At 49.0% G+C, this 17,219-nt stretch overlaps 1 protein-coding gene across 6 annotated transcripts in view; it reads left to right on the top strand.

Moving 5' to 3' along the window:
- LOC144486705 (transmembrane protein 198-like) overlaps positions 1 to 8,732 on the top strand; it is a 251,192-nt gene extending 242,460 nt beyond the window's left edge. For all 6 annotated transcript variants that reach the window (XM_078204712.1, XM_078204708.1, XM_078204709.1 and 3 more), the window contains 2 exons: positions 844 to 1,001; positions 7,440 to 8,732. In XM_078204712.1, the coding sequence (XP_078060838.1) occupies positions 844 to 1,001; positions 7,440 to 7,589 (308 nt within the window). In that variant the 3' untranslated portion in view covers positions 7,590 to 8,732. The remainder of the gene's footprint in view (positions 1 to 843; positions 1,002 to 7,439) is intronic.
- The last annotated feature ends 8,487 nt before the right edge of the window (positions 8,733 to 17,219 follow it).

Genomic DNA, 17,219 nt, shown 5'->3' with positions numbered 1-17,219 from the left:
CTTAGAAATTATGCCATAGGTTGCTTTACGTCCACCTGACTTCTTATTTGAGAGGTGGCATCCCCAACAGTGCAGCACTCCCTCAGCACAGTGTCTGAATGGGTCTCGGGTAGCTAGTGATAATACCATTGGAAAGTAATTCAGAGTCCCTGTTGAATGCTCTGGGGCAGCGGGTCACATGTGGGTCCTTTGCTGGTTTGCTTTGGCTCAAACAACATCTGATTGTCATCAGATTGGGGAGATAGTGGTGTCGTGGCAATATCTAAAGACCTAGGTTAATACCTTGGGGACATGGGTTCAAATCCCACCATGGCAGTTGGTGAAATCTGAATTGTTTTTTTTTTAAATTAGGAATTAAAAGTCCAATAAAGACCATAAAAACCCATCTGGTTCACTAATGTCCTTTAGGGAAGGAAATCTGCCATCCTTACCCTGTCTGACCTACATGTGACTCCAGAACCACAGACTCCTAACTGCCCTCTGAAATGGCCAAGTGAGACACCCAGTTCAAGGGCAATTAGGGATGGGTAACGAATGGCCTTGTCAGCGACACCCACATCCTGGGAATTATTTTTTTTTACACATTGCACATGCTGCCAATCAAAACATTGATTTCCATAAACTCAATGAACCAATTGCCATCCTTCCTTCATCCTCATCGAGAGAGGGAAATAAATCCTTGTGCGAAATGTTGACTCTTGTTGGTCACGTTGTGTCGGTTTGAATGAAACGGTGACCTCAGCAAATGTGTCACCAAGAAAACTAGTCTGATTGATCCCCGCATTTGTGTCTCACCTCACCCCTCCCCTCCGCCTCCCATCCCCACCCCGACGCCTCCCCCAGTAATCATCAGCAGGAGACAGAGGCGGGTTCAGCTGATGCGAATACGACAAAAGGAGACCAAGAAGAAAAAGAGGAAGCATCACAAGAAACACCAGGAGCCTGCGTACCGGAGAAAGCCCAACCCAGTCCGGCGCTACGACGGAGATGTGCTCTCTCCGGTGAGTCACCGTTCCTGATCTTGGTAACATTTCGCAGCAATTCCTCTTCGCCTAGCACCCATCGTGTTTGCAGACCCACATTGGCTCCCAGTCAGGGCAACATCCTCATTTTATAATTATCGTCCTTGTTTTCAAATTCCTCCATGGCCTTCCCCCATCCTGATCTCGGTGATCTCCTCCAGCAGCACAACCCTCTGCGATCTCTACACTCCTCTAATCCTGTCCTCTTCCACATCCCCATTTTCATCACTCCATCATTGGGGGCCGTGCCTTCAGCTGCCTGGACCCAAAGCTCTGCACCTCCCTCCCTAAACCTCTTTCGCTTTTGCTTCTTTGAAGACATCCCTTAAATCAACCTCTTTAGAACATAGGACAGTACAGCACAGGAACAGGCCCTTCGGCCCACAATGTTGTGCTGAACATGATACCAAATTAAACTAATCTTTCCTGCCTGCCCTTGGTCCATACTCCTCTACCCCTTGCATATTCATGTGCCTATCTAAAAGCCCCTTAAACACCCCTATTGCACCTGCCTCCACCACAACACCTGGCAGTGCGTTCCAGACACCTACCACTCTGTGTATAAAACTTGCCCCTCACATCTCCTTTGAACTTTCCTCCTTTCACCTTCAGTGCGTGCCCCCTAGTATTAGACATTTCAACTCTGGGAAAAAGATTCTGACTGTCCACCCTATCTATGCCTCTCATCATTTTATAGACTTCAATCTTTGACCAAGCTTTTGATCATTTGAGCTAAGATATCACTTTACATGGATCTTGTTTTATAACTCAGGACATCTGGGGCTGTATAAATATAAATTCTTGTTGTTGATTTAACTTGCTCAAGATTACTAATGTTCGCAGTAAACTATCTGAGCTCTTCCCCTTTGGCTGTCGTTACCATTCACTCCGAGGCTCCAATTCTCACCCCCAAGGCGGGTAGCGGTTATTGGGAAGTTTCCCAGCTCACTGCGCGCCCTACAAGAGAAACTCCCACACATGGCAGATTCTCCATTCCATGGGGCAGTTCCCGGATTTCCAACTCTTTAAACTTTAAAGTTAAAGTTTAAATTTTATTTATTAGTGTCACAAGTAGGTTTACATTAACACTGCAATGAAGTTACTGTGAAAATCCCCTAGTTGCCACACTCCGGCGCCTGTCCAGGTACACTGAGGGAGAATTTAGCATGGCCAATGCACCCTAACCAGCATGTCTTTCGGAAGGAAACCGGAGCAGCCAGAGGAAACGCACACAGACATGGGGAGAACGTGCAAACTCCACAACGACAGTAACCCCAAGCCAGGAATTAAACCCGGGTCCCTGGCACTGTGAGGCAGCAGTGCTAACCACTGTGCCACCCCTTTATCTTCCCTAATCTCTCACATCTCTGCCTAGAATGGAATTATACCAGCTTCCCCAGTCTTCATCTTGAGAAGGTGCAGGATTACACTGACCCATCAAATACTCCCAGGACAGGTACAGCACGGGGTTACATACAGAGTAAAGCTCCCTTTACACTGTCCCCATCAAACATTCCCAGGACAGCTGCAGCACAGGTTAAAGCTCCCAGGACAGGTACAGCACGGGGTTAGATACAGAGTAAAGCTCTCTCTACACTGTCCCCACCAAACACTCCCAGGACAGGTACAGCACGGAGTTAGATACAGAGTAAAGCTCCCTCTACACTGTCCCCATCAAACGCTCCCAGGACAGCTACAGCACGGGGTTAGATACAGAGTAACGCTCCCTCTACACTGTACCCATCAAACACTCCCAGGACAGGTACAGCACGGGGTTAGATACAGATTAAAGCTCCCTCTACACTGTCCCCATCAAACCTTCCCAGGACAGCTACAGCACGGGGTTAGGCACAGAGTAAAGCTCCCTCAACACTGTCCCCATCAAACACTCCTAGGACAGGTAAATATGTTTAGGTAAAGAGAAGGCAGTGGTTTTTAACTTTATTTGAAGTTTTTTTTCAGTTTATTTATTGGTCACAAGTAGGCTTACATTAACAGTGCAATAAAGTTACTGTGAAAATCCCCTCATCGCCACACTCTGGCACCTGTTCGGGTACACTGAGGGAGAATTTAACATGGCCAATGCACCTGACCAGCACCTCTTTCGGACTGTGGGAGGAAACCGGAGCACCCGGAGGAAACCCACGCAGACACGGGGAGAATGTGCAGACTCCACACAGACAGTGACCCAAGCCACAAATGGAACCCGGGTCCCTGGTGCTGTGAAGCAGCAGTGCTAACCACTGTGCCACCGTGCCGCCCGTTTAGTGGTAATACCACTGACTTGCTAGTCTGAAGGCCCCAGTTACTGCTCTGGGGACCAGGGTTTCAAATCCTATCCCTAGCAGCTGGTGGAATTTAAATTCAATTCATAAAATTTCTAACAGAAAACTAATTTCATTAATGGTGACCATGAAACTATTATTGCCTGTCGCCGTTAAAAACCCATCTGGTTCACTAATGTCTTTTAGGGAACGAAATCTGCCGTCCTTCCCGGTCTGGCCTACGTGTGACTCCAGATCCACAGCAATGTGGTTGACTCTTAACCGCCCTCTGAAAGAGCCTAGCAAGCCAGTTAGAAATGGGCAATAAATGCTCCCTTCACACTGTCCCATCGAACACTTTCAGACCAGTTACTGACTTTTCCAGCTCTGTGATGTGCACTTTGGCAGTATTCAGGGAGCTGAATGGAAGGATATTTGAACCAGCAATGGGGAATTGAATCTCTTTAAAAAATTTAAATATTTCTTTACCACCCAGTGAGTGGATACGAGTTGCATGTTCAATAGTAACTTTCAAAAGTGAATCGGGTAAATACTTGTAAAGGAGAGATTTGCAATTCTCTGGGGAAAGAACATCTAAGTCAGATTCATTGACTCGGTCTTTCAAAGAGCCAGTACAGACATGATGGGACGAGTGGTCCTCTTCCATGCTGCAAGATTCTCAGGCTTCCTGAGTTCAAGAGTAAAATGTCCTCTGTTGATTTATTCATATCTAAGCTCTAATTGTGCCTCATCTTTAATGTTTAACACACTCCCTCAGGGATACGATATCATTATTGCACATGAGGTTAGCCTTCCCCAAGAGAGAAGCCACAGACCTTCTCTCAGGCTAGGAGTTCCCAACCCTGGTGGGATCGATTCCTGGAGGTTGCATCACATGACCTGCTGCTGCACCCGCCCACCCCTACACGCCTGCCATTGGTCCAATCTCCAGGCACATCACCATTCCCACAGCCAATTGGAAATGGAAGAAACCCCTAAGTTACCCAATCGGATAGGCCCTGACTGTTGGTTTCCCAGCCATTTCTTCCCCCTTCCCAGCACTTTTTCCTAACTAGCCTGAGAAAGCATTCAAAGAAAATGAAAGGTACGCCATTTATTTTTAATCCCCCCTCAATACCGCAGGTAAAAATTAAAACCTTCAACAACTGCCTCAGTAAACTGACCAGTACCAAATGGGGAGCACAGGCTAAGATCGTAGAGACCTCTGCTCTTGCCATTAACCTGTGTGGTACCTCACACCTGTATGGTGCTCACACCAAATATATTGATGTGCAACTGAACTCAACAATACACATCGCAGGTATTCTTCAACCAGCTCACCTCCCCTCGGATAAGGTTAAATCTCCATGGATCCAATGTGAGTTAGCCAATTGGATACAAAATTGTCTTGACGACAGAAGACAGAGGGTGATTGTCGAGGGTTGTTTTTCAAACTGAAGGCCTGTGACCAGCGGTGTGCCTCAGGGATCAGTGCTGGGTCCACTGTTATTTGTAATTTATATTAATGATTTGGATGAGAATTTAGGAGGCATGGTAGTAAGTTTGCAGCTGACACCAAGATTGGTGGCACAGTGGACAGTGAAGAAGGTTATCCAGGATTGCAGCAGGAACGGGTGGCACGGTAGCATAGTGGTTAGCACTGCTGCTTCACAGCTCCAGGGTCCCGGGTTCGATTCCCGGCTCGGGTCACTGTCTGTGTGGAGTTTGCACATTCTCCTTGTGTCTGCGTGGGTTTCCTCCGGGTGCTCCGGTTCCCTCCCACAGTCCAAAGATGTGCGGGTTAGGTTGATTGGCCAGGTTAAAAATTGTCCCTGAGATGCGTAGTTAGAGGGATTAGTGGGTAAATATGTGGGGGTAGGGCCTGGGTGGGATTGTGGTCGGTGCAGACTCGATGGGCCGAATGGCCTCCTTCTGCACTGTAGGGTTTCTATGATTTCTAAGCGAACTTGATCAATTGGGCCAGTGGGCTGACGAATGGCAGATGGAGTTTAATTTAGATAAATGCAAGGTGATGCATTTTGGTAGATCAAACCAGAGCAGGACTTACTCAGTTAATGGTAGGGTGTTGAGGAGAGTTACAGAACAAAGAGATCTCGGGGTACATGTTCATAGCTCTTTGAAAGTGGAGTCACAGGTGGACAGAGTGGTGAAGAAGGCATTCAGCATGCTTGGTTTCATTGGTCAGAACATTAAATAAAGGAGTTGGGACGTCTTGTTGAAGTTGTACAAGACATTGGTAAGGCCACACTTGGAATACTGCGTGCAGTTCTGGTCACCCTATTATAGAAAGAATATTATTAAACTAGAGAGAGTGCAGAAAAGAGTTACTAGGATGCTACCGGGACTTGATGGATTGAGTTATAAGGAGAGGCTGGATAGACTGGGACTCTTTTCCCTGGAGCGTAGGAGGCTGAGGGGTGATCTTATAGACGTCTATAAAATAATGAGGGGCACAGATCAGCCAGATAGTCAATATCTTTTCCCAAAGGTAGGGGAATCTAAAACTAGAGGGCATCGGTTTAAAGTGAGAGGGGAGAGATACAAAAGGGTCCAGAGGGGCTTTTTATTTACACAGAGGGTGGTGACTGTCTGGAACAAGCTGCCAGAGGCAGTAGTGGAGGCGGGTACAATTTTGTCTTTTAAAAAGCATTTAGACAGTTAGATGGGTAAGATGGGTATAGAGGGATATGGGCCAAATGCGGGCAATTGGGACCAGCTTAATGATTAAAACTGGGCGGCATGGACAAGTTGGGCCGAAGGGCCTGTTTCCATGCTGTAAACCTCTATGACTCTATGGAAAAATGGCTGATTGACTGGTCGAGCCGATGAATCTGTGAATGGTACAGCACGGAAGACCATTCGGCCCTTGCAGCAATGGTGGAAGACTGGCGATGGATATGGCCCAACGACCATTTCCTACCCTAATGCGCGCAGATGACAGCTTTTAAAACCCAGTCACCTCGGAGAATGGGCGTGGATATTCCTCCTCTGTTTAATGTGTAGGACGGTACGATAACACTAGTGTGTGACAGCTGTGGCGCAGTGGGCAGCAGCTTCACCTCTGAGTCAGCAGCTTGTTGGTAGAAGTCCCACTCCAGAAACCTGAGACCCACCTCCATCTGAATTGATGCGCACGGGATATGGGTGTTGCTGGCTGGGCCAGCCTTTGTTGCCCATCCCTAATTGCCCCCTGAACTGAGTGTCTCGCTCGGCCATTTCAGAGGGCAGTTAAGAGTCAACCACATTGCTGTGGCTCTGGAGTCACATGTAGGCCAGACCAGGTAAGGACGGCAGATTTCCTTCGCGAAAGGGCATTAGTGAACCAGATGGGTTTGAAAACAAAAATCAGTGATAGTTACCGTGGTCACCATCACTGAGACTAGCTTTCAATTCCAGATTTATTAATTGAATTTAAATTCCACCGGCTGCCATGGTGGGATTTGAACCCGTGTCCATAATGTTCCTGTGCTGTACTGTTCTATGCTCAGTGACAATTACCCCCAAATCGCCATCCCCACATTGGGGGAGTTTACTGTTGGGGGATTGTCTGTTACATTTCCGATTTCCCAGTGATTACCCTTCAGAAGTGCTTCAATGGCTGTCAGGTGCTTTGTGACATTCTGCGGTCGCGAAAGATGCTATAAAAATGCAAGATCCTCCACTTGATAACGCTGAGAGATTGTTTCCTCTATTCGGGGAATCTAAAACATGGAGGCCACAGTCTCAGGATAAGGGGCCCATCTTTTAGGACTGAGATGAGGAGAAATCTCTTCACCCAAAGATTGTGTCCGGAATGTTCCGGCCGTTCACGCTAGCGGGATTTTCCCATTTTGCTGCGATGAATGGAATTTTGGCAGGGCGCCAATTTCTCCAACTTCGCTGCAGCGGGAGAGGGAACGGGCGGTAAGATCGCGCCCCACAAATCTTTGAAATTCTCTGTCCCAGAGAGTTGGTTCATCGTTGAAAACAGATTTTTAATCTTTCAGGGAATCAAGGGATATGGGAGTTGAAACCTAAGATCAGCCATGATGGTATTGAATGGTAGAAGCAGGTTTGATGGGCTGAGTGGTCTACTTTCTCTTGTGTTTTTGTGGGGGGGTTTTTTGTCACTTCTCTGTTTATTTTCCCTCAGAGCTACATTCAGAATTTCCGAGAGCGTCAGACAGTGGGGGGATCTTCCTCTGGGGGATTCAGCACGAGTGGGCACACCATGATCGACGTAGACTACGACTGTGGTTCCACTGTGCCCCTCACGGCCTCTGCTCCTGCCGTCCGCGTGTGAGGCAACCGGGAAGAGAAGGAGGGAAATACTAAGGAGGATTCTCGCTTTTGGCACTGGATGAAGAGTGCAGCAGGAGGGGAAAAAGAAACATCACTCATGCCGTGAAAACACAATTGATGTGGACCATTTATTAACAAAAAAATAATATATATATATATACATCTCTGACATGACTTAAAGGTGACTGAGATTTTGTCTATTCCCCTGTTGACACTCTCTCTGGACTTGCCTGGAAAAGAGACGCAGATTTATGCAGGCTTTTCGAGGCCTATCCCTCCTTCCTGAGCTGGGAATAATGCTGATGGGTCTCATAGATGGATTTTTCCTTCTTGTTTTAGACAGAGTTATAATCCAGTGTAAACGGGAAAAGATTTTGCAGAGCAAAGCAAGGAATGCAACAACGTTGAGCGTAAAACACTCGCAGGGAGAGCAAGCGAGAGAGAGATTGTGGGGACGCGGGCGCTGCAACCTTTCTTTTTCCTCCATACCCTGTGGTAACCCTGACCCTCGCTCCGCATCCCTGAAAGGGGGAATGACATTGAACAAGTACACAGCGAGAGAGGAGGGTGTGACGGCTCCCAACAGCAGTGGGCGCTTGATTCAACCTGCGAACCACCTCTGATACTAAAACCCACTTCTCCGCCTAACCCAAAGGGAGTGGATGGACTTCAGACGGACATTCCCAATAACTGTCAGCTGGCAGATGCCGTTTCTTTTTGCATGTCACCAGGCTGTGTGTGTGTGTGTGTGCGTGTGTGCGTGTGTGTGTGTGCGTGCGTGTGCGTGTGTGTGTGCGTGGGAGAGATGTACCTGTACATAGAAGCTATTGTACATGGGACTTTTATTTTTTGTGTAAACCTTTAAAGAAAACTGGTACTGATCTGACACTGGGGGAGAAGGTGCTGATTTTGCTGTCGTGTTCAACCCCTCTGTAGAAATACTGATTTTGTGTTCCTGTAGCCACCTGAAGGACAGCATGATCCCTCCTGTTACTGCATCCAGCCACGATCAAAGATTTTGCCCAGAGTCACAAATAATCCAGGATTACCCTGGGGTCTCCAGGAATTAAAGATTAATTTCCAGGGCAGCTGTTTTACAAAACAAAACCCACGAGAGAGAAAAAAAAATCATTAGGGAGATTTTTTTTTAAAAATATTGGGCGTTTTTTTTCTCCTCATTTTGATTTTGCATATTAGTTCTGAAACAAATTGGACATTGGCGTTGGGAGGGAGCGGCAGTGGGGGGGGGGGGGGGGGGGGGGGCAGCAGTGGGGGGGGGCGGGGTGAAGAGAGGAGGGGTTTGAAGATGTTTTAAGGACAGTCCAGAATTGTCCAATTGGTTGAAAAAAATCTACTTGGTCTCCAATTGGTTGTGGGGGTTGACCAATAGCAGTGGGAAGCAGGGCGGTCAGACTTGGAAGGTCATGTGATGGCTCCACCTCCAAAACACCCATCATGGGTTGGCTACCCCGCCACCCACTCCCACAGGTCACCTGATTTTGATTGGAGTTTTAGTCTAGTCACTCAGCAATTCCTCAATGGTGAGGTCGCTGCTTAAACCAGGGAGGGGCCCGGGGGCTCATTTATTGAAATAATTTTTGCACAGGCTTTACACAAAGGTATCTTAGAGAAATAAAGAGGCCAAGCCCCAGGCACCTTTGAAATGTCAGACCCAATATCTGCTCAAGACCAGCAATGGGCTGAAGCACATAACCTTCAGACCCAGGAGGTGTGGCCGCGATCATTCGGCTAAGCTGACACACTGACAAATACAGGGGTCATAAAGAAGGAATTGGCATTAGTGTCGTCATTGTTGTAACTTCTTCAATTCTGAAGCCTAACCATCGTCAGCTGCTTCATCAATGGCCTTCCTTCCATCCCAAAGTGCGAATGTTCACTGATGACCGCACAATGTTCAACAACATTCGCCAGTCCTCAGATACTGAAGCAGTCCATGTCCAAATGCAGCAAGACCTGGACAGTGTCCAGGCTTGGGCTGACAAGTGGCAAACTGATACTGTGGAGGCAGTGGCACAGTGGTATTGTCGCTGGACCAGGAATCCAGAGACCCAGGGTATTGCGGTCCTGGATTCGAATCCCACCATGGTGCGATTCGAACACACACACACAATGGTCGTTTCCAACATGAGACAATCCAGCTACCTTCCCTTGACATTCAATGGCATTACCATCGCTAAATCCCCCATCATCCACATCCTGGGGGGTTACCATTGACCAGAAAATGAACTGGACCAGCCATATAAGTACTGTGGCTACCAGAGCAGGTCAGAGGCTGGGAATCCTGCAGAGCGTAACTTACCTCCCGACTCCCCAAAGTCTGTCCACCATCTACAAGGCACAAGTGTGATGAAACACCCTCCACTTGCCTGGATGGGTGCAGCTCCAACAACACTCTCAAGAAGCTCAACACCATCCAGGACAAAGCAGCCCACTTGAATGGCAGTCCATTAACTACATTCATCACTCACTCTCTCCACCATCAATGCTCAGTAACAGCAGTGTGTACCATCTACAAGATGCACTGTAGCAACTCACCAAGGCTCCTTCACGGTACCTTCCAAACCTGCGACCTCTACCATCTAGAAGGACAAGAGCAGAATTTTCATGGGAACACCACCACCTGCAATTTCCTTTTCAAGTCACTCACCATCCTGACTTGGAAATATATCGGTCGTTCCTTCACAGTCGCTGGGTCAAAATCCTGGAACTCCCTCCCAAACAGCACTGTGGATGTAGCTACACTACGTGGACAGCGGCGTTTCAAGAAGGCAGCTCACTACCACCTTCTCAAGGGCAATTAGGAATGGGCAATAAATGATGGCAATGTGAACATCCGGCAAATTAATAAAAACACCTTCTTAAAAGAAATGTTTAAAAGAAATGGGTGGCACGGTGGCACAGTGGTTAGCGCTGCTGCCTCACAGCGCCAGAGACCCAGGTTCAATTCCGGCCTTGGGTCACTGTCTGTGCGGAGTTTGCACGCTCTCTCCGTATCTGCGTGGGTTTCCTCCGGATGCTCCGGTTTCCTCCCACAGTCCAAAGATGTGCAGGTAGGTTGATTGGCCATGCTAAAACGCCCCTTAGTGTCAGGGGGATTAGCAGGGTAAATGTGTGGGGTTATGGGAATAGGGCCTGGGTGGGACTGTGGTCGATACAGACTCAATGGGCCGAATGGCCTCCTTCTGTACTGTAGGGATTCTATGATTAACAATCCCCAGCTTGGGAAATGTTTGGTGTAAACACATGGGTTGGTTTGTTCTAAAGTTAGTAATAAGTCTCACAACACCAGGTTAAAGTCCAACAGGTTTATTTGGTAGCAAACGCCACTAGCTTTCGGAGCGCTGCTCCTTCGTCAGGTGAGTGGGAGTTCTGTTCACAAACAGGGCATATATGCTCAGTATATGTCTATATATATGTCTTTATATGCCCTGTTTGTGAACAGAACTCCCACTCACCTGACGAATGAGCAGCGCTCCGAAAGCTAGTGGCGTTTGCTACCAAATAAACCTGTTGGACTTTAACCCGGTGTTGTTAGACTCCTTACTGTGTTTACCCCAGTCTAACGCCGGCATCTCCACATCATTGTTCTAAAGTGACAGGCAAGATGAGAATATATTCAGATAAACCCTCAAGGGTGCAGGGACACAATCAGCAAATTAAATACACCAGAATTTACAAAGATGATCCAAGGCCAGGGATGTTATTACTATCAGGAAAGCTTGAACAGACTGGGCCCTTTTCTCTGGAAAAGAGATGGCTGAGAGGCAACTTATGGAGATCTTTAATATTCTGAAGGGTTTGATAGGATGGATGGCGAGAAGACGTTTCCACTTGTGAATAAGATCATTTGGGGTCCTGTAATATAAGACGGCCACTAATAAATCCAGTCGCGAAAGCAGGAGAAACTTCTTTATCCAGAGAGTGGTGGAACTGGTTTCCACAGGAAGCGGGTGAGGTGATTAGCATCAATGCATTTGAGGGAAGTTCACATACACATCAGGGAGGAAAGAATGGAGAATGTTGATGGGGGTGAGATGAGAAGGAGGGAGGAGGAGGCTTATGAGGAGCATAAATACCAGCATGGACCAACTGGGCCGAATGGCCTGATTCTGTGTTGTAACTCCTCTGTAATAATTCTCTACACAGACCCTGGACCTGGTAACCATGGCACTAGCATCACCTGCCATCCACATTCCCTCCCCCACCGTACAGCAGCCTCTGAGTCAGATGGCCGCGGGTTCAAATCTCCCCAAAGGCAACCTAAGTGTTTTTTTCAAGTTGACACCAGTGTTGTGTTGAGGCAATGTTGCACTGTCAGAGGGTCAGTACTGAGGGAGTGCCACACTGTCAGAGGGTCAGTACTGAGGGAGTGCTGCACTGTCAGAGGGTCAGTACTGAGGGAGTGCCGCACTGTCAGAGGGTCAGTACTGAGGGAGTGCCACACTGTCAGAGGGTCAGTACTGAGGGAGTGCTGCACTGTCAGAGGGTCAGTACTGAGGGAACGCTGCACTGTCAGAGGGTCAGTACTGAGGGAGTGCGGCACTGTCAGAGGGTCAGTACTGAGGGAGTGCAGCATGTCAGAGGGTCAGTACTGAGGGAGTGCCGCACTGTCAGAGGGTCAGTACTGAGGGAGTGCCGCACTGTCAGAGGGTCAGTACCGAGGGAGTGCCGCACTGTCAGAGGGACAGTACTGAGGGAGTGCCGCACTATTAGAGGGTCAGTGCTGAGGGAGTGCGGCACTGTCAGAGGGTCAGTATTGAGGGAGTGCTGCACTGTCAGAGGGTCAGTGCTGAGGGAATGTCGCACTGTCAGAAGGTTAGTGTTGAGGGAGTGCCGCACTGGCAGGAGGTTACTGTTGAGGGAGTGCTGCACTATCAGTGGTGCCATCTTTTGGGTGAGACATTCAGCCTCCCTCTCAGGGCGGGGGTGAAAGGTTCCATCACACTACCCTGAAGGAGAACACAGAGTTCTCTCCGGGTGTCCTGCACAATTTTTATGACTCAACATCAACATCACAACAAACAGATTTTCTGGGCATTATCACATTGCTGTTTGTGGGATCCTCTTGTGCACAACTTGGCTGCCTACATTGCAAAAGTGACTACACTTTGAAAAAGCACTTCATTGGCTTTGGGGCATGCTGAGATAGTGAAAGGCGCGATATAAATGCAAGGGCGGCACAGTGGTTAGCATTGCTGCTTCACAGCGCCAGGGACCCGGGTTCGATTCCCGGCTTGGGTCACAGTCTGTGTGGAGTTTGCACAATCTCCCCATGTCTGCGTGGGTTTCCTCCGGGTGCTCCGGTTTCCTCCCACAGTCCAAAGATGTGCGGGTTAGATGGATTGGCCATAATAAATTGACCCTTAGTATCAGGGGAACTAGCAGGGTAAATGCATGAGGTTATGGAGATGGGGCCTGGGTGGGATTGTGGTCGGTGGGCCAAATGGCCTCCTTCTACACTGTAGATTCTATGATTCTATGAAGCCCCTTTCTTTCTCTGGTGACCTGGGCTGCAGTTGGAGAATTGTGAGCAGGCGAAAGAGATTACACGGCCGGCTTCAGATTAATGGGATGAGGTGCCTCACTGGGGCGGGCCGCGGGGGGGGCGGGGGGGTGGGGGGAGAGGTAGCGCCGCTCCAGTGTCCCATGGCTGGGTTTGTGGGAATGATGTGGTGTCATGGTGCATGTCATCGTGGCGGTGTACAGGAGTTTGTGAGGATTCTCTCACAGCCCCTTACTCAAGGATCTTTTTACCCAACACTTCACCTTGAAGAGCGTGGTATGTTGAGGGTTGGGAGTGAGGTGGAGTCACTGAAGAAGGAACTGAAATTTGGGGAGTTGGCAGCAGGAACTTTCTGGGAAGCAGTCTACAAACCGAATGGTGTACTATGCATGCGTGTGTGTGCACACGTTGTGTGCATAATGTACACACGTGTGAGGGTAGAGTGCTCATGTGTTGATGTGCAACACTCAGAAGGTTTGTTCTCTCAGGTTGAGGGTGTGGGCCAATGTTCCTGGGATCTCCGCCCCGTCCTGCTCCAGTTTTCCCGGAGAGCTTGGCTCCCGTCACCACCTCTCCGTGACCTTGATGGTACAAGCAGCATGTTCCGTGTTAGAGGCGTGTTGTTCTGGGGTTTGTTTTTACACATTGACCTACCCTCCTGTCAAAACGTGCTTGCGAGTTTCCTTTTCTTTCAGATGTGCCAAATTATTGGAATTAGTGAGAAAATGTTAGCTAAATGTTCATTAAAAAAATATTTATTTGAATTCTGCTGTGCTTATTGTGGTGTGCGCCGAAGGGTTGCTTCCAGTTGTCCCCATTGGCAGGGGATGCGGGGGGGGTGGTGGGTGTTGGGGAGAGGGAGGGTGGGGGGGGGGTGGGTGTTGCTGAGGGGGGTGGGTGTTGGGGAGAGGGAGGGTGGGGGGGGTGGGTGTTGCTGAGGGGGGTGGGTGTTGGGGAGAGGGAGGGTAGGCGGGGGGGGGGGTGTTGCTGAGTGGGGTGGGTGTTGGGGGACGGGTTGGGCATTGGGGGAGGGTGTGGGTGTTAGGGGAGGGGAGTGAGTGTTGGGGTCAGAGGGTGAAGGGGGTCGGTGTTGGGATGAGGGTGGTGTTGGGAGGGGCTAGAGGGAGTGGGTGTTGGAGGTGGGTGTTGGGATGAGGGGGGTTGGAGGTGGGGGTGGGTGAGTAGTTGGAGTCTGGGTGGTGAAATATTGGGTAGTTGAGTGTGGGGAGGTGGGGGTTGGGGGGGGCGGGGTGGATGGGGAGGCGGTGGGATGTGTGTGGGATGCAGGGGGTCTGAGGTGTGTTGGCCTCCATTGTTAATCACCGAACTCCACCAGAAATAAAAAGTGGGACAATATCAGGGTAAGTATCAGGGTTATTATCAGGGTTAGTTTCAGGGTTAGTATCAGGGTTAGCATTAAGGTAAATATCAGGGTTAATATCAGGATAAGTATCAGGGTAAGTATCAGGGTTAGTATCAGGGTAAATATAGAACATAGAACATAGAAAAAATACAGCACGAACAGGCCCTTTGGCCCACAAGTTGCACCAGTCATGTCCCTACCTACCTAGGCTTATATATAGGCTTACCTATAACCCTCAATCCTATTAAGTTCCATGTACTCATCCAGAAGTCTCTTAAAAGACCCTATTGAGTTTGCCTCCACCCCCCTGACGGCAGCCGATTCCACTCACCCACCACCCTCTGAGTGAAAAACTTACCCCTGACATCTCCTCTGTACCTACTCCCCAGCACCTTAAACCTGTGTCCTCTCGTAGCAGCCATTTCAGCCCTGGGAAAAAGCCTCCGAGAATCCACCCGATCTATACCTCTCAACATCTTGTACACCTCTGTCAGGTCACCTCTCATCCTTCGTCTCTCCAAGGAGAAAAGACCAAGCTCCCTCAACCTATCCTCATAAGGCATGCCAACCAATCCAGGCAACATCCTTGTAAATCTTCTCTGCACCCTTTCAATCATTTCCACATCCCTCCTGTAATGAGGGTTAGTATCAGGGTAATATCAGGGTTAGTATCAGGGTAAGTATCAGGGTTATTATCAGGGTTAGTATCAGTGTTCGTATTAGGGTAAGTATTGGGATTAGCATCAGAGTTATTATCAGGGTAAGTATCAGGGTTAGTATCAGGTTAAGTATCAGAGTTATTATCAGGGTAAGTATCAGGGTTAGTATCAGGTTAAGTATCAGAGTTAATATCAGGGTAAGTATCAGGGTAAGTATCAGGTAAGTATCAGGGTAAATATCAGGGTTAGTATCAGGTTAGTATCAGGGTAAGTATCAGGGTAAGTATCAGAGTTAATATCAGGGTAAGTATCAGGGTAAGTATCCAGAGTTAGTATCAGGGTAAGTATCAGGGTAAGTATCAGGGTAAATATCAGGGTTAGTATCAGGTAAGTATCAGGGTAAGTATCAGGGTAAGTATCAGAGTTAATATCAGGGTAAGTATCAGGGTAAGTATCAGGTAAGTATCAGGGTAAATATCAGGGTTAGTATCAGGGTAAGTATCAGGGTAAGTATCAGGGTGCTGTCGACATTTGCTGTCGGTGTCGGATGCGGGAGTTCATGGAGTCGCCGAGCCTCCCGGAAGTCCATATCTGCGCCAGGTGCGTCGAACTGCAGCTCCTGAGAGACCGCGTTAGGGAACTGGAGCTGCGGCTCGATGACCTTAGTCTAGTCAGGGAAAATGAGAAGTTAATAGATAGAAGTTACAGGCAGGTCGTCACACCAGGGCCACGGGAGGAAGACACGTGCGTCACGGTTAGGAAGGGTAAAGGTCACGTACCAGAGAGTACCCTGGTGGTTGTCCCCCTTAACAGTAAGGGATGTGTGACAGACGGGAGAGAGGAGGGGAGAGAGCAGTCAGTGATGGGATCCCCTGTGGTTGTCCCCCTCCAAAATAAGTATACCGTTTTGGATACTGTGGGGGGGGAATGACCCTCCATGGGTAAGCCACGATGACCAGGTCACTGGCACGGAATCGGGCTCTGTGGCTCAGAATGGAAAGAGGGGAACCAGGAGAGCAATAGTAGTGGGGGATGAAATGGTTAGAGGCACAGACAGGCGGTTCTGTGGGCGCGAACGAGACTCCAGGATGGTAGTCTGCCTCCCTGGTGCCGGGGTCCTGGATGTCTCTGAGCGGGTAGGAAGCATCCTAAAAGGGGCGGGTAACCAGACAGACGTCATTGTCCACATTGGTGCAAATGACGTCGGCAGAAAGAGCAGGGAGGTCCTGCGAGAGCAATTCAGGGAGTTGGGTAGTAGGCTAAAAAACAGGGCCTCTAGGGTAGCGATCTCTGGACTACTCCCAGTGTCACGTGACAGTGAGGCTAGGAACAGGGAGATTGTACAGCTGAACGCGTGGCTAAAGGACTGGTGCAGGAGGGAGGGTTTTGAATTCGTAGATCACTGGGAAGTCTTCAAGAGAGGATGGCACCTGTACAAGAAGGACGGGTTGCACCTAAACTGGAGGGGTACGAATATCCTAGCTGGGAGTTTTGCTACTGTGGTTCGGGTGGGTTTAAACTAATGTGGCAGGGGGGTGGGGATCAGAACAATAGGTCAATAAGCAGAGAGGCTGGGGACGAGGTTGGGGCCAAGACAAGGCTATCTAAGAGGAAGAGCATTCTGGGGGAGGATGACCTCAGTGGGCCTGGAGGTCTGGAGTCCATCTGCTTCAATGCAAGAAGCGTCACGGGCAAGACAGACGAGCTTAGAGCCTTAATGCTTGCGCGGAACTTGGATGTGGTTGCAGTGACGGAGACTTGGTTAAAAGAACAGGACTGGCAGCTGAATATTCCGGGGTACAAGTGTTTTAGGCAAGACAGAGGAGGGGCGAGGAGAGGTGGGGGAGTAGCAATGCTGGTTAGGGAGCATATTACAGCGGTACAGAGGGTGGACAATATGGAAGGGTCAGGTAACGAGTCACTGTGGGTGGAGCTCAGAAACAGGAAGGGCGCAGTCACTATGCTGGGGGTATACTACAGGCCTCCCAACAGCCCACGGGAAGTTGAGGAACGGATATGTAAGGAGATTCTGGACAGGTGCAGAAAAAATAGGGTTGTTGTAGACTTTAATTTCCCACACATAGA

Source organism: Mustelus asterias, unplaced genomic scaffold (assembly GCF_964213995.1).
Source record: "Mustelus asterias unplaced genomic scaffold, sMusAst1.hap1.1 HAP1_SCAFFOLD_432, whole genome shotgun sequence".
In the NCBI taxonomy this organism is placed as follows: Eukaryota; Metazoa; Chordata; class Chondrichthyes; order Carcharhiniformes; family Triakidae; genus Mustelus; species Mustelus asterias.
The sequence above is the reverse complement of the archived record's forward strand: the minus strand, read 5'-3'. Positions and strand labels throughout refer to the sequence as shown.